This window comes from Pteropus vampyrus, unplaced genomic scaffold (assembly GCF_000151845.1).
Source record: "Pteropus vampyrus isolate Shadow unplaced genomic scaffold, Pvam_2.0 Scaffold84, whole genome shotgun sequence".
In the NCBI taxonomy this organism is placed as follows: Eukaryota; Metazoa; Chordata; class Mammalia; order Chiroptera; family Pteropodidae; genus Pteropus; species Pteropus vampyrus.
The window spans coordinates 173,972-195,954 of NW_011888865.1; the positions used below are offsets into that span (position 1 = coordinate 173,972).

General features: G+C 34.2%; 1 protein-coding gene across 1 annotated transcript in view; it reads right to left on the minus strand.

Annotated features, from left to right (window-relative positions):
- Positions 1-21,983, minus strand: part of DLG2 (discs large MAGUK scaffold protein 2) — a 1,459,931-nt gene that overhangs the window by 135,703 nt on the left and 1,302,245 nt on the right. Inside the window, exon 10 of the mRNA XM_023532491.1 lies at positions 21,187-21,356. Within this exon, the coding sequence (XP_023388259.1) occupies positions 21,187-21,356 (170 nt within the window). The remainder of the gene's footprint in view (positions 1-21,186; positions 21,357-21,983) is intronic.

Here is a 21,983-nt window from a genome sequence, read left to right on the forward strand (position 1 = left end):
CTTTTGTGTCAAAATAGGCCTCATGAATTATCTACTTGAGAGTAGATGAAACAAAAAAAGAGTTACATTTCTCTACAAAACAGAAGTTCAGGAATTTTGGAATGTTTTTGTGGCAGATGTAGAGAGAAAAGATGTAAGGAGGATTTTTTATTTTTTTGAGAGAGGGAGTATTGTGGTATTGAATTATGTCCTCAGAGAAGATGTTTAAGTTCTAACCCTGGTATCTGTGACCTTATCCAGAATTAGGAACTTTGCAGATGAATGGGTTAAGATGGGGCTATCAGAGTGGTCCTAATGCAATATAACTATGTCTCTTTAAAAGGGGGAAATTTGGACACAGAAACAAACACACACACACACAGGCAGAACACCAAGTGACGATGAAGGCATAGATATATCTATAAGACAAGGGTTGCCAAAGATTGCCATAAACAACCAGAAGCTTGTTGAGAGGCAGGGAAAATTCTCCCTCACAGTCCTCAGAAGGAATCAACCCTACCAGCATCTTGGTCTTAAACTTCCAGCCTTCAGAACTGTGAGACAATAAATTTCTGTTGTTTAAGACTCCCAGTTTGGGGTCCTTTTTTACAGCAGCCCTAGGAAACTAAACGTGAGGAGAGAGCAGGCTGTGGCAAAATAACGACAGATTCTGGATTAAGAGGAGAGGCAGCAGGGAGAAATTTCCTGTGGCGAGACGGCTGAAGAACTTTATGACTGAAGGCAACCAGAGTCGACCTTCTGAAATGCCGAGAAGGGTGCTGGACTTCCCATAGCATGCCGGCTGAGGGCCTGAACCCTCATTGGGATATTAAGGGAAAGGGTGATTCCAGAAGGCAGAGAAGTTTGTAGCAGTAAGGTTACAAATCTAGGCATATGTGGAGGATTGCATATGGTTTGGTATTACAATATTTACGTTTATCAATATAAACGAGGAAAAATTGCATTTATACACATAGGAATGTGTATTGAAGAAATATATATGTGTATATATATATATATATAATAGTTAAACATATAATGAACTTACTTTTTATTTGTATACCTGTTCATATATAAATACGTATATAGAGAGAACATGAATATACATATGTTTCAGTGTGAAAAAGAAATAAAATGTACTCTTCATTCAGAGGCTTCTATCCCTCCCAGCCGGAAATAAAATACGCTGAAAGGCAACTAAAAAGATGAAATCACTGTCAAGGACAGGCACATAAGGAAAGCAGTTTTATTTTTAATGTTTGAAGTCACAAGAGTTATTTCTGCAACTGTGCTGCTTGGCTATTTTTCTTTTTTTTCATTTTCAGTATTTGTCTTTCATGCCTATGGGCAAGGACATTTGTATTGCTACCTGCACAGCCCCTCCACAGTAATGTCTCCCATTTCAACTCCCTCTGGGCAGCTTCCCTGCATATAAAGACCATGAATTATAACTATTTCCATTAAATGATTGTGTGGGCAACTCTGTTTGTTACATTTTTAAAGCCTTAATGTACTAGAGCCAATTATAGGGGCAATTAGAGGGTGACTTCTCACTATGGATTCTAATCATGTGTCCCTAATGTCAAGTGAACTGGGCCTCCGCATTTTCATTCTAAATCAGCAGGCCTTGGGCAGCTTGGTGTCCTGAATCAGCACATGGGAATTGAGAGTCACTTGACAAACAGATAGAAGAACCATAAGAGATGAGTATTTAATTCTAGAATGCAAATAATAGAGCTGCTGTTTGTGGAATGTCTACTACGTGCTAACATCTTTACATTTGCTTTATCTTATTTAAACTGGAAAACTACATTTTTGACATTAGTATTATTATTCTCAACTTACAGTAAAAGTTGCTGAGATTCAGAAGATTTTTGTGTTTATAGATATCTGCTAATAAAAATCATATATAGGAATTGAACCTAGTCTGACATCCGAGCTTGTACTTTTTTTCCAATTCACCACGCTGACAAAGCAAAAATGATTACGATCCATTATGAGATATTGTCTTTTCTCTCCAAGAGTTCATGTTTCAACCTAGTCTTCACAAAAGAGCTGACCCTGGTTGTGCTGCTGTAGTCATTCTTAAGAGAGAGAGCTGACAGGTTTGAAAATTCCACCAGTCTGTTCCTTAACCAGTTGCTAATGAGAGGATATTCTTCTCTGTCAGCAGCAACTGCTTAGGAAATAATGAGTCCATGACAGCACCTGCAGGTGGAATTCCAGGTAGAGAAATCTTCCATCCAGACACCTTGGGCATGTGGTAACGTCAATTAGAGGGAATAAGTTAAATATTAGATAAAAGTTTTTTACCTATCAATACGTAATTTATCTTTCTTCTTTTTGTTATTTGCTCTTAACTGTGTATACAACCACTTCTTACCAAACACATCAGGGAAGAGGCGACCTTGAATACAGTACAGGCGAAATTTTGGGTGAAATATGCTTTCAAATTTTACCACTATTATAGCTAGGGATCCTCTTCTATAAGATTACAGATATTTGAAAGAAATAGCAATACTCACAAGTGAAACTTGTTAAAAAATATCCAGGGCATCCTTTTCTCTGATCTTAAACAACTAAAATCAAACAAGTGACCAAAATAGCCAACACATCCATTCTTTAGCAACAGAATTAAGTCCCATGAAAGGTTTGCAAGGAGAACAACAACATCATAAAACACACCGAAACTCAACATTACTTAGCGTTTTTGACGTTAACTCCAGCAAAATATGCTGGGTGAGCAGAACCATAGGAATAATTGTTGTGCACAAAAGCATTTTGAAAAATAACAGGGCTCTCTGTGACAGAAACAAAGCCCCACTAGGCTGGGCAAATAAAATGACTGCTAGCAGGAGAGGAAAAGCCTATTCTTCATTCTCCTTTTCTTCAAAAGAAACAGGAATATAAGTGAGGCGGGCATCATTTTGCATTATCTTCGTACTTCTGAGCAAAAGCAGAAGTTATTTTTTTAATACTGAAATGATGGTCCCTGTTGCAAAAATATTTTAGAAAATGAAAAAGTAGAATTATAAGCTGAAGAGAAAACAACATCAGAAATATGATTATTGGGGATAAGGTAATGGAAGGTAGGCTCCCCAACATACTTTAAAAAAAAAAAAACACACACACACATATGAGAGTTAGAGAGTTTATGGGACAAGGCACTTTTCAAAGGCGGTGACCAAAATGTTAATGCAAGCCCCCAAGGAACAATGACAAATAACTCTCTTGTCACTTTTGATTGGGGAAACTCATGATGCAATGAGGAGAAACATGATGATGTGGATGCAAAAGCTGTTATTTGAAGAGGCAGCTTCTTCATTTTAAAAATGCAGTTGTTTTGAGAATTAGAGAAGCTAACAGATTAAACTACTACAAATGCAATGTATATTTTGTGGAATGTCTACAAGTGATAAATATGGTCTGTAAGGGATAAAAATTAGAAATTTTAGTGTGCAAAGATAAAAATTAACAGGGTGGTAAGAGAAAGTCTTTTAAAGAGGTGAACATTAAACCTGAATCATTAAATGTAAGGTTTTCTTAAGTATGTCATTTCCTTATGAAGCATAATAGATGAACACTCCAGGCAGGAAGATTAATAGATTAAAAAAAAAATGCCCTGAACTGGAAAAAGAGTTTGGTATGTAAAGAACAGAGCACTGTCCAGACCACATGCAGTAGGGAAAAAGCTGCATAAGGCGTGGTTGGACAGGTAAACATGAGTCAAAAGACGGGTAAGAATAAATTGCCTCCTTCTGATATTCTCCAACAAATCAAATGCAAGCTCTTTTTTCTCGGCCTCCCACTTTCTCACAGACTCACACAAGTGAACAAGATTTAAGGGATGACCCAACTGGAGCTCTGCTCTAGAACAAGACTCTTTGAGCCTCCACTTAAACCCTTGTGATAACAAAAATCTCACTGTGCGTTGCAAGGCCCTGTGGTCTAGCATTGGGTAGTCCTCACTGTTCTTAAGCTTTTCTTTACACTAAGTCAAGGTCAACTACCCAATAATACCTACTTTCCCTAGTTCTGTACTCTATATTGACAATTCCTTCATATCATAACTTTTAAGTGTTTTTCTCATTTATTCAACAAACATTTATTGGGCACTTACTCTGTGAGAGCTGCTATTGTAAGTGCTTGAGGGCACAGCAGCGAACACAGCCAAGTGTTCTGCTTTCCTAGGATTTATATTCTAGATTAAACAAATCACTAAATCCTTAATATAATGCTTGGTGGTGATGCATCCAATGAAGTATAAAGCCCTGAGTATAGTGAGGGAAAAAGCCATGTGAACAGGGAGAAGTGTTCCAGACAGAAAAATACAGCAAGTACAAAGGTCATAGGCAGAAACACAATTAGAACTTTGGAGAAACAGTAAAAAAGCCAGTAGGACTGAAGCCTCATGGGTAAAGGAAGACGGAAAGAAGATGAAGTCAAAGACACAGCTTGTAGACTATGGCAAAGCCTCAGAGTTTGATTAAGTGGGAAGGGAAGCTAGTGGATAGTTTGAAGCAGAATGTTGAGTGGATATAATCTGATTTATATTTTAAAAAATCATTCTGGCTGTTGTGTGGTGAATAATAGATTATAGAGAGGCAATAATAGAAAATAACAATAGAAGAGACAGAGGAAACAGAGACTAGTTTGAGTATTATTACAGCAGTCTGGGCAAAAGGTGATGGTGGTTTGGATTACAACAGCATAAGAAGAGATGGTGAAAAATGACGTGATTCAAGATTTATTTTGAGAGTAGAGATGAATTTACTAATGAATTGGGTATGAGTTTAAGAAAGAGAAATCAAGAATAATTCCCAAACAACTGGTGCCATTTAATGAGCTAAAGACTCCAGAAAGAACTAGTTTTGGAAAGTAAAATTGAGTTATGTTGTGTGTATGTTAATCCTGAAATGCCTATTAGATATGTAGCATGACGGGGGTGGGGTGGGGGGAGGCGGGGAAACTATGTTAATTCTATAGTATAGTGATAAAATTTAAAAGCCATAGGACCAGATGAGATTACCTAGGAAGAGAGGTAGCTAGAGGAATAAGGAAGTGCCAGAAATGAATCCTAGAGAAGTCTAAGCTTTAGAAATTAAAAAAATAAAATGTTTGAAAAATCTCTATAATTTCCTTCTCTCAATTTATATTCTTGTATATCTTCACAGATAAATTTTGAGAGTATATTATTCAAAAACCAAAGTAGGTTTTTCTGGAAAAATATCTGATATCCTTCATGAAAATGAAATGTTATTGCAAAGACTTGAGAACTAAGGTAGAAAAAAATAACCCAGAAGCCTCAAATTGTTTTTTGAAACATTGTCTAATGGATCAAATGTTCCACTCTAACAGATGTCTCGCCCAATACTGTTACTGATATTAAGTCAAAGGCATCATGAATACAACTGGCAGAGAAGAAGTTGAAGCTTTTCACAATCAGCTATTCTATTTTTCATGGTACTATTCTTAACAGTTATGTTTTATTCCTGAGAAATTATATTGAATTTATAACTAATGTTCAGAATGATTTTTGTCTTTCTTAAGATTTCTTAGATCATAAGATTTTTCTTAAGAAGAGTTCTGAGAGAAAGTTCCAGATAAAAGTTTTAAACATTGCGAATTATAATATTGAGGAATTATACCACTTAGTTAATAAGCAAATTAAGCAGGCATGAGTCCTCATTGAGTAGGTCATGGCACCTTCTGTGAATGAATAGAAGCTAATTTTCAAATGCTGAAGGAAAGATTTAGAAGGGAGCAATTCAATTTCATCAACCAGTTGGTAAGCCGCCAAATGCTCATATTTGGTTTCCAAGGGATCATCCAAAGTAAAACCCTTCTGAAGCCTGATCTAATGGAACCATCAGGAAATGATCACTGCCAATCTTGCTGGGGTCATCTGAAAATGTTGTTGCCAGTAACAATCTAGAGTAGAAATGTATATGACAGATAATCAAATAAATACACTGCCGAGCTATTTAGAGCAGTGAAGAAATGCATGTGATAGTAGATCTAAAAAGATTTTCCATTAGTTAATGTAAATGCAGAGTCTCAGAGGGTTAGCTTCCTATTAAATAAATGAGAAAAATATCATTTTTATTTTAAATTTAGGCATAAGGGGAAGATACTCCCGGAGATTATGCACCTTTTGTTCTAAAACGCTCCTCTTTAAAAAAGAACCTCACATTGCTTCACTTCATTGGAAAATCAAAGTATATACACCTGGGAAAGAAGAGTATCAAAGAAAAAACAGTGCAAGTTTCCAAAGACAAGATCTTTTAAAAATAGTCTAGTTTTCTCTTATGACAGACAGGGAAAACAATAGTTTTGATTCAGCATGGTTCAAGTAAGATTGTTTAGACTGTATATATAATATACTGATTTAAATGTCAAACAGTACAGTTCAAGGCAGTTCTGACTGAAGGCTCTCACAGTTATATCATGGACATTGAAGGAGAGAGGAAAGTCATTCATTTCTACATTCCCTACATGGTGAGAGACATTAAACTAGATGATTGTTCAAAAAATCAAACTTAATCCACTCAGCATTTCTCTTTCCAGCCAAATATTTTTCAGGGTGTATATCAAGTGGTGTTTCTCTCCACTTCCTCCTGAATTTTAACACTTTTAGATTTATAAATGTTAATGTTTGGTTATTTCTTATAACTGATTATCATTTCATTATACATGGTACTTTTCACTTTTTATAACCAGAAAATAAACGACCAATTTTTTAAAATTGTTAATTCTATTTTGCTGGTAGTATTAATATTGCCTTGATTTTCCATTTCTAAACTTTCTGTGTTTCCTTTAAAATCATTTTTTGTTATTTTAAAATATGTAATATGTGTACATGGTAGAAAATCCAAAAAGCACAAAGCGTACACAGAGAAACAGTAAGTTTCCTCCCACAAAATTTCTCTCTCTTGGGCACCCACTGTTACCAGTTTCTTTTTTAGATATGTTCTATGAATATACAAGTATATGGTTTACATTCATTTCTCCTTTACGCAAATGATTAAACATTATGTATACTGCTTGTGTATATGGTTTAACAACGTATGTGGGATTTGGTTCCATATCACCATATCGGTACATATAGAGCTCTTTTTTTTTTTTTTACAGTGGACTAGTAATATGTAAATGTATTGAAATTTTTAGAACTATTCTTCTTTTGTCATTTAGACTGTCATTTTTTTTTTTTTTTGGATACTACAGATTTTTTTTGGTATTAACTTTGTTATTTTACACATATACAAGTTCATTTACATGATGAAAATTCCTAGAAGTAGGACCACTATGCTAAATGGTTTGAATGTTTAAAAAGTTAGAGATATTTTAACATTGCTCTTCAAGATGAAGGAGCAATAATATAGGAGGGAGCCTCTTTCATCACACTTGCTAACGGCATTGTCACAGTTTCTAAATGTGGACAAATTGAAAAATGGTATCTTGTACTTTTAATTTGCAATTCTTTCATTATGAATGAGGTTGAGCATCGTACAAAGGTATGATAGGTTTATTGGGAACATCTACTTCACTCTAGGGCTTTCTTTTTAATGAGGAAAAGTTCCTAATTTTAATACAGCTCAATTTACCCATTTCTGCCTTTATAGTAGTGTGCTTAATTTTTAATAAAGCAAAATAAATAAAACTAAAATAAAAATTTGATTGTTAACAGTTTCAATTATGAAGTAGAAATCCAACTTTTTCTTAAGGTAGATGCAGTTTTCCCCATGTGACTTATTAGACAATCCATCTTTTCCTGTTTATTCAAAATGCCATCTTTATCATATAATAAATTTGTTTCTTGTCCATTTTCAGATTTTTGTAGTCTTTTACTTTGATATACCTTTTTACTTTTTAATTATTACAGCTTTTTAATATTTTTAAATATCTGGTAGGCTAGGACCCATCTCATTGTTATTTTTTTCTGAATTATTTTGGCTATCCAAGAAATATTTTTCATCACAGATAAAGTTAATGTTTTTACTTATATCTAAAACATATATCTAACTTTACATGATGAATTCCTAGAAGTTGAAGCACTATGCCAAATAGTCAAACATTCAAGAAGTTAGAGATATTTTAACGTTGGTCTTCAAGATGAAGGAGCAACATATCTAAAACAATGTAAATAATAGCTGTGATTAAAGGACATACTTTAAGAAAGGTTGCATGGCTGACGATATATTTTTTGAATCCTTAGGCGGGGTCTAGACATCTTGGGCCACCAGCTCTTTTTTTCTAAGCTCTGTAACTTCTGTTTAGTAAAACTTTAAAATACTCCTTTCTCTCTTTATTTAAGTCTCTGCTTATCATGATTATCTCAAGCTTTGCTCTTTGTCACTAATCTCAGTGACATCTACTTTTTTTTAGTGTTTACTCTCTCTCACACTCTGTAATATATACATATTACAGAATATTTGATGATATTTAGGCTCTGTATTGGGTTCTATACATCTATTTTTTTTGCAGTTCAGTCTATAGTTCTATCATTCTGTCTCTCAGAACTTGTTTTATTGAATTTATTTTAAGTTGTTCTATAGTATGAATTGTGAGCAGTTTCTTTCTGTTCCTTGAATTTTAGGTTGACCTATTTGTCCCCTTCCTGATTGTCTGCCTTCCTTCCTTCCTCTCTCTCTCTCCACCTCACTTTTTTTTTTTTTTTTTGCAGGTTATGAGGACCAAGATCAAATAGGGTTAAAAGCATAAGTTCTGGAACCAGACATCCATAATTAGTGTCCTGGCTCTGACATCATCTGTGTGACTTCAGGCAAGTTACTGAACCTCCATAAGTGCATATATGTAATAAAAGTACCTCATGGGGAATCTTATAAGGACTAAAACAGATATACATATAAAACATTTAGAGCAATGCCTAACACCTAGTAAGTGCTTAATAAATTAGATTACAATGATGTTACTTCTTTTTGTTTTTGACTGTGGTATATTTGCAGCATTAATATTTTGTTTTCTAATCATTTTCTGCTCCTGAGGCAATAGCTGAAGGAGTTATGGGAGAGCTCAGTAGAGGCCGTAGTCAAGAGTGCCATTTTTCTTAAAATGCCTCAATTCTGCAGTTTTTTGAGATTCTTAATAAATGTCCAATACCAATACCAAGGTCCATCTAGTTGAGTAATTTCTCTAATTCAGGGTGTGGCTACAGAACCTTAACTTCCATCAGAGAATATCAACATTACTGCTCACTTTCTTCACATTAGATTCTCCGAACAGCAAGTTTCAACTACTCTATGAGAAAAGATAAGGCTACCAGCTCAGTGCACTCTTCTCCAGATTTAGTGGTGTCAGTGAGAGAAGTCTTAGGATTTTGTCAATCATCATGATAGTTTCAGGAAGGGAATGGGAGTCGAGAAACACCTGGCCTTTTAAAGACTTTCTGCCACTGTTCCCTTCCTTTGTCAGTTTTTTAAGTGTATTATATTAAGTTGTGTTTCATGCCTTCTTCATTACTGTTAGCAAACATTTTTGTTGTTGTTAGGATTTTCCTTATGTTTTGCTCATTTTGTGAATTATTGGAGGGAAGAATTTCTATGAGCAGATAAGGCTAATCTGCTCTCATAACCTGGACACCTGTTCTTTAGTTGTATATACAATCTGCTTGATGGAAAACTGCCTATAGGCGTTTATCTTTCTATTATTTTTAAATCCAGTCTTTCCTTACATATGTGAGATTCACTTTCATATCTATGTATGCTGGGAAACATGTGTCCCTGCCAAATTCCACCCTGTTTGTAAGAATTCCATCTATCTATCTTCACATTACCTGCAATTAACACAAATAAGGAAAAGGTGGTTAATATGAGGAATTGTTGAATTACTATTAAGAATGATAGCAATAGTACTGGATACTAGGCCCAGTTCAACAATATTATATTTAACAGATAAATATGAATTTATAAATTTAATTTATATTAAAATCAATGATTCTAAAATAAATGTAATATATTTGACAGCCAGTAGTTCATAGGAAATATTTAACTGTCCATAATTTTGATATAAACAAACAAAAAGTCTTAAAAACAAAGCTAACACAATTTTATATTATATTAACACGCAGAGTTTGGAGCTCACATACAGAACTCTGGTCATCATAGTCTGTACTTATAAGCATATCAAGGGATCTCTACATATAATTCTTTGCATTATTTGGGTAGAATATTGCCAAAATTGAGAAAACTCATAGGATGGAAACAGTAAAATAAAGAGTCTGAAAGTCATGATGTATTAAGAATGGTCAATAAAATGGAGCTCCTTAGTCTAAAGAGGAGAGGCCTAAAAAGAGACTTGAAATGGCCTACAAATGTGTGAAGGGCTCTCCTACAGAGTTGTTCATCATAGCTAGAGAGAGAAGAAGTAATATTAATGGACAATTTTAAAGAAATTCCAGCTGTCAATTCAATTATGGGAAAAACAAATTGGGGCCATCTTCCAAGTGAACAGCTACCACCAGTGTTAGAAAGCTGTTTCTTCCCAGAGCATAAGAATAAAAGTTGAAGTCTTGGTAAAGACTTCCTTGTAAAAACCTATACATATTTATTCAGTGGTATTGTAATTATGCATACATACATTTCATATACTATACTGGAACTACTATCCTCCTTTAAGGGAACACTGTGTCTCTATCCTCAACTGTTAATCTCATAGTCAGAGGTGCTCAATTAATGATTTGTTAAATACATGAGCGAATGTGAGTATTTTGAGAGATTAGAATATATGACACCTAAGAATTCTTGCACATCAAAATTATATATATTTTTAAAACTGGTACCACATTCAGTTGATTCAAATGAATAGATTTATGAAGGTTAAATTTTCCCATGTGAATCAGCTACTGATGAAGACTCAACAAATATTTTTAGATTCCTAGGAAGCAATTACTGAACTCTTTCTTCATAAGACTAATGGCCTATAAGGAACAAATATATGCCTTCTTCACTCACAACTATAAGACACTGACTCAAATTGTACCAAGTCTCTTTCCTTTGTTATTTTGACTCTTCCTTCTTCCTACCTGCTCTCTTTTTAGCCTTGACTAATAATTCTCACCTTTCCTAATATCATCTATTTGTGCAAATTTCCAACTTTCAGTAGACTCTTGGTAGGACTGCATAACTGGCTAACCCACAGCATATTCCATGGTTAAAAACTCCTAAGTTGTCTTTCTTGATGTATGTTAAAAATAGATTTTATTTTATCTTTCTTATTAACTTTCTATAAGGGATAAGATGCCCAAGATATCTAGCTGCAATTGAATTATTCTCAGAGACAAACCAGTACATGATTTTTGACTGACAGCTAATGGTATTCGGAGTCATAGTCCATGAATAAAATATCCTGCAAGCTTTAATTTTATTAGATCTCTATGTTCCATAAAAGAAGATCTTAATGTACACTGGTTGATGAGTTGAGAAACCAAATTATAAGTCTATTTATATTAGTTAGGGAACTATGATGAATTTAGCATGAATCCAATGCTAGCTAGCAGAGGAAGACTGCATTGTTTCAGTGTAGGAGAATGCCATTGTTCTAAGAAGGAATTTAGGAGAAAAGCCAAAACTTTATTCACTATCATTCCTTTGATTTCACACTTAGCACTGCCTGGCTTAATAAATGTTTTTGAAATAAAATACTTATTGGGTGAATAGATTATTATTTTTCATACTTATTTGCTTCTTAAAAAAGTAAAAAATATTTAAACTTAGGTGCTGGTCCAAATCCTAAAGTCTTTTCATGAAATTGATTGCTGCTGATCATAAGTCAGAAAGATTTATAGTCATAGTATTTACCATGGCAACACATTTCCTTTCAAAACTTTAAAAAATGCTATAAATGTAAATATTTACCTCAGCAAATATTCCCAGTTAGGTAAACAGTGTTTGCTGTGTGAATTATAAAACTTTTGAATGTCTAACAATCAAAACTACATATAGTACGATGCATTTTTTAATCTGAAATTTGCATATTAAAAACGATTTTGAATAACGATTTGTTCAAGGAGCCATTGATCATAAATTCTGTCTAAAATTATAAGCTAGTTTTAAGCAGCAAAGACATAAACTAAAAACGAAACAAAAAGAAAAACACAATGTCCACATGTTAGCCTCAAAGAGTAGATGAGAAACATGGCTTTATTTCTTAATTTCCAAAAGGACTTAGCAAACAGAATCAATTGTTTTACTCTCCCATAATGCTATAATGTACAGAATAATGGGGATTACAGAGAAAATATTTGATGAGTAAATCATTTGCTATGAGATCTCAGGAGAAAACATTTTTGCATATATTATTATGAAAATACTACAAATATCAGGTTAAAGATAGAGACTTCCAATCCACAAGCACATATCTTTTTTCCAGAAATAATCAGAAACTAATCATGTATATATGCAAGAAATTCTACAGAAATTGCCTGGGAATAGGGTGCACTCATCAAATGTGTTGCCCTTTGACCAATTTTAAAAGAACAATTTGTTCTTTGGGGGGACAGAGAGTGGTTTAGCCACAATATATTTTCAAGAAGACTATTTTCCTGGCTTAACACAAAAAGTTAAGCATTTTCTTTTTGACCCTGAATATTATGTTTTAATAAAAGGTTGCACTACACATGTACTCAAGCAAGTCCCCCTGTGTCCTCAAAGGAACAATTTTGGTAAATCAAAAGGAGTGAAAACATTTTAGCACTGAAAGGAAAATGTAGTGTTCTGGGACCTCATGCCAAACAGCTGAATTTGCTCTTTGTTCTTATTAAGAGTCAAACCATTGTTCAGAGTAGCCCTTCACCACAAATACCTACCTACCACTTAGAACTCAGAGCCTGGCACATGGTTCTGAATAAAGAGAAAACTGTGCCTTGCATTCAGAGATACATTTGAACATGCATTAAAAAAATTAAAATGCATTATAATTTACCCCATGGCAAGAAAGGGGGAAAGGTATGGTGCCCCTTGATGCAGTAAATGATTGGCTGCAAGTAATCAAAACAGTTGCATAACCCTCTGTGTTTAGTTTTTACTAAACGGTAAAGAGTTCACTAGTAGCCTGATGAACTGCTTTGGTATGAACAGCTAAATTCTTGACAACTGAAAACTTTGCTAAACCTAAATATTCCCATTTATTGTAGTCAGGTGATAGTAGTACAACTTGCTAAAGTACACCATCAGCAAAGCTATCCATGGACAGAGAGATAAAAAGAAGAATTTCAACAGAGGCAATCTCTGTAGTACATTGAGGGCAGTGCACTCAATTTTCGGTTAAAATATTAATTTGTTCAGTATTTGCTGAGCACTTATTATGTGTTCAAAACCTGAAGCTCTAGGACAATATGTCAAAAATCAACTTGTAGAATAGTGAAATTGTCAAATTACCACCTCTGACAAGCGTCAGATGAGTTCCTCACAACATGCAGAAAGTTCAATCTGGTCATATTAGTGTTAGAGAGAGAAAAGGCAAGAGCAGATTAAAGAACAAAGGGATTAGAGAAAGAAAATGAGTATGCAGATGCAGACAAGCTGGTAAACTTCATTCAAGTTAGATATTTAAGAAATTCTCTGTCTATAATATCAGATACATGTCAAGTTGATATTTAACCAAACTGGACAATATATGTGTCATCTAGGCTATTAAGAAAAAATAATATAGAAATCCTCAATAATTTGGAAATCGCACTATTTTGGTTTTTGGTTAATCGCACTATTAAGGAAAGGACTAGATGCTTCAAACACTTTTATACCAGTCTCTTGAACAGACCGTTTCTGTAAAGTATGAAAAAACAGGAGTCCTCTCAGCAGTAAAATGATTCGGCTCCATCTTGGCCATTTCTCTTCTACCTTGCCATATGCAGTAATGGTCATGATTTGTCTTTAACTCTTCTTCATCTTTTCACTCCAATTCCTCCCCTTTCTATGCAGAGTTTGGTCATAGACTCAACTTGAGGCTTGTACTTTCCTTTTAAGTGTTCACTAGATGCCTCAAATTTAGCACAGGCCAGGGCAAAGATTATAACTCAGTGTCTTAAGTGTTAGAATTAGGAGCTTGTTAATCTCCTCAATTTGTATTGTTGATAGCTATCCTTCCTATACCATATGGGTTGCTTAGATGGCCTAATAACAAAAGAAGAGAAAAGAACAAAGCAACTTAGGAAGGAACAAAGCGTCTTAGAAGTTCTTATAAGTGAAATATTGCTTTGATTGTGTCGATTAATGAAAGCTTTGTGGCAGAGGTAGAATTGAACTGGCTTGGCTCATGGGGGATAGATGATGTCAACGGGTAGTGGTCATGGTGCTGAGGGAAGACATTCCAAAGGTGGAAATGGGATGAGCAAAGGCCTAGAGACAGGAGAGTGTGGTATGTGTTTAAGAAATTGTACTTAGTCCAGCTTACCGGGATCAGACAATGCATGAAAGAGAGAAGAGAGAAGAGAAGGCTGAAACTTAATTTTGTTACTGGAAGAGAGGGAGATCATAGAGGGCATGAAATGGCTATGGCAAGAAATTTAGATCATTACTTGGTGACAATGAAGAACCACTAGAGACTTTTGAACAGGGCTGTAATTTTTGAAATATTTATCTAGGAGAGGTGTGTAGGCATGAAAGAGAGTGACTGGCAATGTAGTCAGCTACAGTTGATCAGACAAAATATAATAAACACCATAGTATCGGCAGTAGTGATTTTAAAGAGAGAACTAGTTATTTTGAAGGTAGCTTCTAAGGGTCATGATGCTTGATTTAATAAAAGCATCAAAGAAGAGAGAAGAATCAAAAGAAAAAGACTTTGAGTTTTTAATTTAGATGACTAGGGCAATCTAATATAAATGGAGAGGTCAGAAGCAGGAGCAGATTGTACCAGTGAGGGCATATGGTAGAAATTGGCATTAAGGCGACATCACGAGGTCAATTTTCAACATGCTTGGAGATATTTCTACATGTGGAGTCTACTGAAATATCTGCTCAAACTAGGAAAACTAAGAAAAAATATATACACATAAACATACATACACATTTTTATAAAACATAGATTCATATGCCACATCATAACTCAGACCTGTTAGAAATAAGTTTGCATCAAGCTGGAGAGAAAAATACAGGTGCATTTAAGATATATGTGCACGTACAATGCTAACACCAATATATTGTTTATATATATATGTATATATGCTTGCAGAAATCTGAATTAACACAAAAAACATATTTTGGCTCCATCTGAATAGCTAAATATTAAAAACTTTTAGTTAACTTTCAATTCATTAATTCAAGAAACAATACTTTAAAGGACTAGATTGTGTAAAATACTATGGGAGACATTATTAAAGCACTAGAATGAATATATGCTTTGCTGCTTTTCTTTATTCAACATTTAGCTAATTATTACAAGTGTAAATATATTATAAACATATATTGAGAAATTACAGTTTTTATTCTGAAAATTATGAATTAGATAAACTATATCCAATTTACAGATGAGGAAGGTGAAGGACAAAGTGGCTAAGATACTTGCTCTAGGTCCTACAGGTACTTAAAGGTGTCCAGGAACTTCATCACTATAAATATGTCTTCTCTGTGGACTGACTTATACACATTATAAATGGCCATGAGTATAGTGACTTTTACAGTCGGTGTATTTTATGGTTATTTTTACTTCTTGTACAAAACAGAGCTATAATCTTCACTGCATTTTCAGTTTGCACCGATACAAACCTCTACCTCTAAAACTGCTATAAATATATTTATGTATATATATATGAAGAAATTATAACAAATAATGTTTAAAAACTTTCTTAAAAGAAAGGAAAATTGCTGAAATTTGTGCTAGATAGACTTTACCACTCTTTCAGTTTTTTATTAAAGAATAACATGGCTAAAATAAAGCCATAACAAGTCTACTTTTGATTATTAATAAAGCTATAGCTTTATCAGTTTTAGAATTTGGCCTGAAACTAGCTATAGTATCCTTAAACAACAAGAACATCTTAAAAGAGACATACCACTTCTCATATAAGTTTAGGCATCTTTGGCTTAGGCCACAGAATCAATCATCTGCACATGTTTAATTACATAGCTCCTTACAAGTTATGACTTAGAGTGTTCTTGGGAAAGTCACTACAAAGACTTTTATTGCGACCTATTTCCTGGGAAACCACATGTATACTTAAGATTTTCTTCCCTGAGTATTTTTGGTTGCTTGGCAAGTCTAAATGAATTTGCCTAATCACTGTTTCCTACCCATGATTATCCATTTTTTTTTTTAACTGACTGTCCACAGACAGACATCCCAGCTGCTTGCAATGACCAAATGATATAACTGCGAGGTTAGGAAAATTTTTATATATTGTTAAGAAAACACAGTCTAAATCAGAATTGCATACTACTCAAATATAAATTACTGAAATACATGGCCATAAATCATCAGCCAGATGATTCCAGTTGGGAAGATGAGCACTGCTATAAAGATGGAATCACAGGTCATCTCAGGATTAGTAATTTATACAATACATGGAATAAACACAAGGTATAGAATTGGAAAACTATAGATTTAATTCTGCCACAAATTACTGTTTTAGAGAACCCCTTAATATTTTATCTATACAAGAAATAACACTGTTTACCTATTGTCACATGTAAAAACAAATAAACTTAACCAAACCATCTCAAAATAAAAAAGTTTGGTATTAAAAATGCCTATAAAATAGATTTAACAAATGTTTATAACTGTTTAAACAGCTGAGGCAGCTATATTCATGATTTTTATATTAAAGATTATTGAGAAAAAGAAGCTCAATTATTTGGGTATTTCCCCAAATCCAGATATTTTACAAAATATAGGGAAAATTCAAACATTATTTTGACAGGATTTTCAGGCATGTTCTTCAGTTTTGTCCCGTTGAGATCGCCTTTTCGGTTGCATCATATCCCAACGTGTCCAAAAGTGAATTCCTAAACTTTTCCCCACAGGAGTTCCTCTACAGTCTTCCCCATTTCACAAATAACACCCCAATACATTCAATTGCTCAGTTAGAAAACAGCCTCATCCTTGACAAACACCAAATTTAGGTAATTCGTGAGTGGCATCAATTATATCTCTAATATATGACTTGAATCTGTCTACCTGTCTCTACCTTCTTTTGTCAGGTAACCCCTAACTGATGTCTGTTCTTACCCCTTTCAATGTATTTTCTTCACGGTGGCTGAATGATCTAAAAATGACAAATCTGATCATGTTACTCTCATGCTGAAAATTTGCTATGTATTTCACATTTCACTTAAAACGAGAACACAAATCTTTACATGTGGTCAACAAATCTGTACATGATCTGGCCCTTGCTTATCTTGAAAATATCATTTAATGTCATTCATTATTCTATTATTAAACTTCCATCATGATTGACTTCTTTTAGTTCCTAGAAGGTATCACAAGCTATGTTAGGGCCTTCATGCACACATGCTTTTATTTCCATCTGGATACTCTCCTTTACTTTTTATCTGGCTAGCTTCTATTTTTATTTATATTTCCAGGTTTAGCTTAAATGGTATTTCCTGAGATAAGTCTTTTTGACCTACTATTTAATTGGCACCTCCTTATATATTTTTTTGTCCATTCATAGTGCTTTTCCTAATTTATATTATAGGTGTTTACGCCAGCAGACCATAATCTCCTTGAGCAACAACTTTTTATACTTTTTTTTGTGAAGGACTAAATTAATGAATACATCCAGTTAGCTCTGTATTACATACACATAATCGAGGCTAGTTAGATCAGTTGGCTAAAATGTTGAGCTTACCATACAGAGTGCCCACACATTTAACAAAGGGCAGATAAAGACCTGTGACCAAATGTTAAATTTGAAATACTCTGGAGCATTTTGGCTTTCTTGGTTAAGACAAACAACCTCTTTCTTTATGCCTGATTGGAATCACAGCTCAAGCTCCATCACAGAGCTGATTTCATTTTGCCATGCATTAAAGTTAGTTGACTTTATGTCTCTCTCTCCCATTAGAACTTTCTGATTCTCCCATCAGAATCATATCTGATTCATTTTCATTCTCCACAGTGCACAAGAGTTTCCACGGTATGAGGTAAGCATTGGTAAAAATGTCTTTTAAATATATCGTAATTGAAAACTAAAGAATTATAAGGCGCTAAGTTAAGATTGCCATGTGTCATTAGTATAGAATCTAATTTAATAATTCATTTTACTCTGATGAAGCAATTTTTGCATTCAAGGCACTGTAAGAAGCATGACTAAAACAGTTTCTTTCCTAGTAAATCAACAAGCATTAGTGACCTTTGTACGGTGACAGTATGAAAAAGCATAACTGGCCCAGCATAATTGCAACAGGACCAGCATTCCCACACCCCTCTGTAGGGATCTGGCAGGAGCCTGCTTCCAGGGATGTAAAGTCAGTTCTAACAGTTTCCTTGTTCTCCTTGTCTCAGTAGACCAAGCCCAGGTATAACTGCATCACTCCTATGCTGTGTACTTTTATTGGGTTATTGCCTGAGTATTTCTGGTTGATTAATGTTCATCTGTATCCACTCTCATGCCCCAAGGCAATTCCTGCTCCACTCCAGAATCAAAAGAGAAAAAAGTTTGGTCCCAAATAAATCAGCCTGAAGGAGCTATGGTATCAAAGGCGAAGATCCAAAAAAATGTGTTCCTGGTAAAATTAGAGTTCTGGCTATGGATTCTATAGAGCCTATAATTGCTCTGCTGAGTAGCTGGAGGTCATCAAGTGACTCAGCTAGCAGGAGGCCTATTAATGAACGGTAATACTTTGCCCAGTGCTTAAAACTAGTATTTGCTTTATAGTTGTGCTGAATAATTGAACTGTAAACATATCTACATATTATATGTAGTATATCTTTTTAATAGAAATAGTGTGATGCTCATTTATTTAGCTTTAAAGCACTTTGCAAATATGATTTTAGTACATATGTAGGAGAGAACTTTCATTCTTTTGTACTACCAGAATCTGTGGTATGGAAATGCCATACTTCTTTTCCTTTTTCCCTACATTTAATTCTGTGATTTTAATGATTTAAACTTAGCCCATGATGAATCTGAGTATTTTTTATTATGTTACCAAATAATTGTTATGAAGGTTAAAATCATATGTAGCAAAGAATACTACAAATAACATGTAGCTAATATTTGCTGGGCAGTCACTATTCTAAACACTTAATGTGAATTGATTCACCTAATCCTCACAGCATCTCTAGGGGCAAGAGCTATTATTATTCACATTTTGTAGGTGAGAAAATTAAGGCTCAATGACTAGGCGATTTGTTCAAGGTCAAAGAGCTAGTGATCTGCAGAATGTGAAAAATGATATAAATAGAGCCATTTCCAAATGAAGTCGGAGCTGTTATCCCAGAGGAATTACCTTGCATATTTTACTCCTCAAACTTTGGGAATGTTTGAACTGGGTAAAATAACCTGTGGAATAGGCCAAATCAACATTGTACTCCATACAACCATTTATAAAGCTGATAGGAAAGCAGGCATCCCGTCTATGAGGACTTCAAATTAAGGATATTCTTTAGAATTAGCACCACTATGTATAGCTAGAAAATAACTTAGCTTATTTGTACATATAGAAATTCCTTCCTCAGCTAATTGGCACCAATAGAAATTCCTTCCTTCTATTCATGTAATTATTTCCCCTCCCTTTCTCATAAATACCCTTTGCCTTCATTTCATAATTGAGACACTATTTGTGTTTCTGCCTGAATCAATGCTTCCCTGAAGTGCAATTCTTTTTCATTTCAAATAAACACTTGTTGCCTCTTACCTTGGCTTTCTATTTTTAGGTTAACAAGAGCTAGGGTGCACACCTAGCATTTTGGTCCTGGAGTTTGTACTTTTAACTAGCAAGCTCTGCTGCTCACCATGTGCTGGATATTAGTCAACTTCTTAACGCTCATAAACTCCATGGGATAGATGCTACCAATATGGTTCCCATTTAAAAATTAGGAGATTGATCCAATCAACATCATTCTGCTAGTAAGTGGAAGAACCAGTTCTTTAAATTCAGTCCTGTCAGACTTTTCTGAGATTTTTAAAATAATTAATTAATTAATTTTTTATGGTGCTATTGGTTAATGAAATCTAGTAAGTTTCAGTTGTACACTTTAACAGTAAGGCATATATATATTTACACTGTGTGTTCACCTCCTGTAGTTAGATTTCTTTCTGTCATCACATATTTGACCCCCTTTACCACATCTACCTTCCCCCTCCTCCCACCCCTTACCCTCTGGAAACCACTGTTCTATAGTCAATGTCCATGAGTTTCTGCGATCTTAAATGCCATCCACTATTGCCTTCCAGAGAAGGTGGTGTGCCCTATTATTTTGAATCACATATAGCATTAGAGATTAAATCGATTTAAGAGAAAGAGAAATGATTTACTAAAAGAGTATAGTAACATCCACTCATAATCTTCTAAAATATTTAAAATACTATTTAATAGCCAGTTATTAGTTTTTTTAAAAAAGTACGTGAAATACTGTTAAGCTAATATTAAATGTCATCATTCTGAAGAGCATAGCTCAAAGAACTATTCTTAAAAACTAATATAGTTATTCATCTCACTGTTTATGTGATCCCCCAGGGTAACTGCAACTACCTCAAGAGAGGTAATTTTTGTGAACATCTTAAAAAAAATAAATTTTAACTTATTTAGAGTACTGCAAGTATAAATTGTTATATAGTACTTATTGGGTATAACATGAGAATATTATAAAGTCCAAACAAATCACAACAGTGTTTTAAAAATAGATAATTGCTATTTCAAGATAGACTATTATTATCATTACTATTTTCCCAAATGAGATGAGTAACCATTTGTATCTGAAAAATTACAAAGTACTAATATGCAGGCCGACTCATGATGATTCGGTAAGATGTAAAATTTATAGAAAAAATATAAATGGTTGTTGTTATTGTTTATAAGGACATTCCAACATAAATCTATCCTTTCCTTCTCTGAGTTCATATTTAGAGCTTCGGTTTCCTTTACCCTCTGTAATAACCACTACTGCAGGATTTCAGATTTCTTGGTAGACACTGAATGTTGGAGGATAAAAAAAAAAGGGAGTACGTCGGAGATGGGTCATGGCATAAACTTTGGCCAAATGGTTTGTCATTGGTGTCCTATTATCAGTCATTCATGGTTTTATTACCTTTAGGCCCTTTGAACAGTTTGATTTCCACAACGGTCTCCAAAATGGGTCGTCTTCTGCGCACGTACAACCGGACGATAGAGCCTGCCTCTTTGAGGGCTTCCACGGCCTTACTGTGGGAAACCTCAGACACATCGACCTCGTTCACCCGTAAGATACAGTCGTTGACCCTGAAAGGAAGAAAAAAGACGTGAAGGTCAGAAGTAGCTAGGAGGATTTCTTAAAGAATACTGTGATCATCTAACCTTAAGAAGTGGGAGAGCAAAGAATATAAGCAATTTTAAAATGCTTAAGTTTGGAAAGAGTATTTCAGATGAAGGAAATTAAAAAAAGAAAAACAGTTTCCCTAGGCTTCCGCATACTAACTACACTATAGTCAAGTCCTATCCTGAATTTCAGTCAACTCTGAATGGGACTGCATCACAAGTGGTGTAGTTAAAAGGACACATATTTTAAAGTCTCTGCCAGTTATCTCATCATTTTGATTGATTTTAATTGGTTAGACTGAGGGTTACAATTTTACTTTTATATAGACATAGCAAATGTAACTATAAATTAATTTTCTTGAATTCTTAATTTATTAGTTATAAAAGTAATATGTGATCATTTTAGAAAATCTGAAAAATATAACAATGCAGACAGAAGAAAAATATATATACAACTCCATCACCAAAAATAAACTTCTTAGTTCTCTGGCAAATTATCTTACAGTGTTTTTGTTTTTGTCTTTGTTTTTTCAACTTCATCTCACAATATTATAGGTATTAAAGCTCAGATTTCACCTCCCTGTTCCCCAC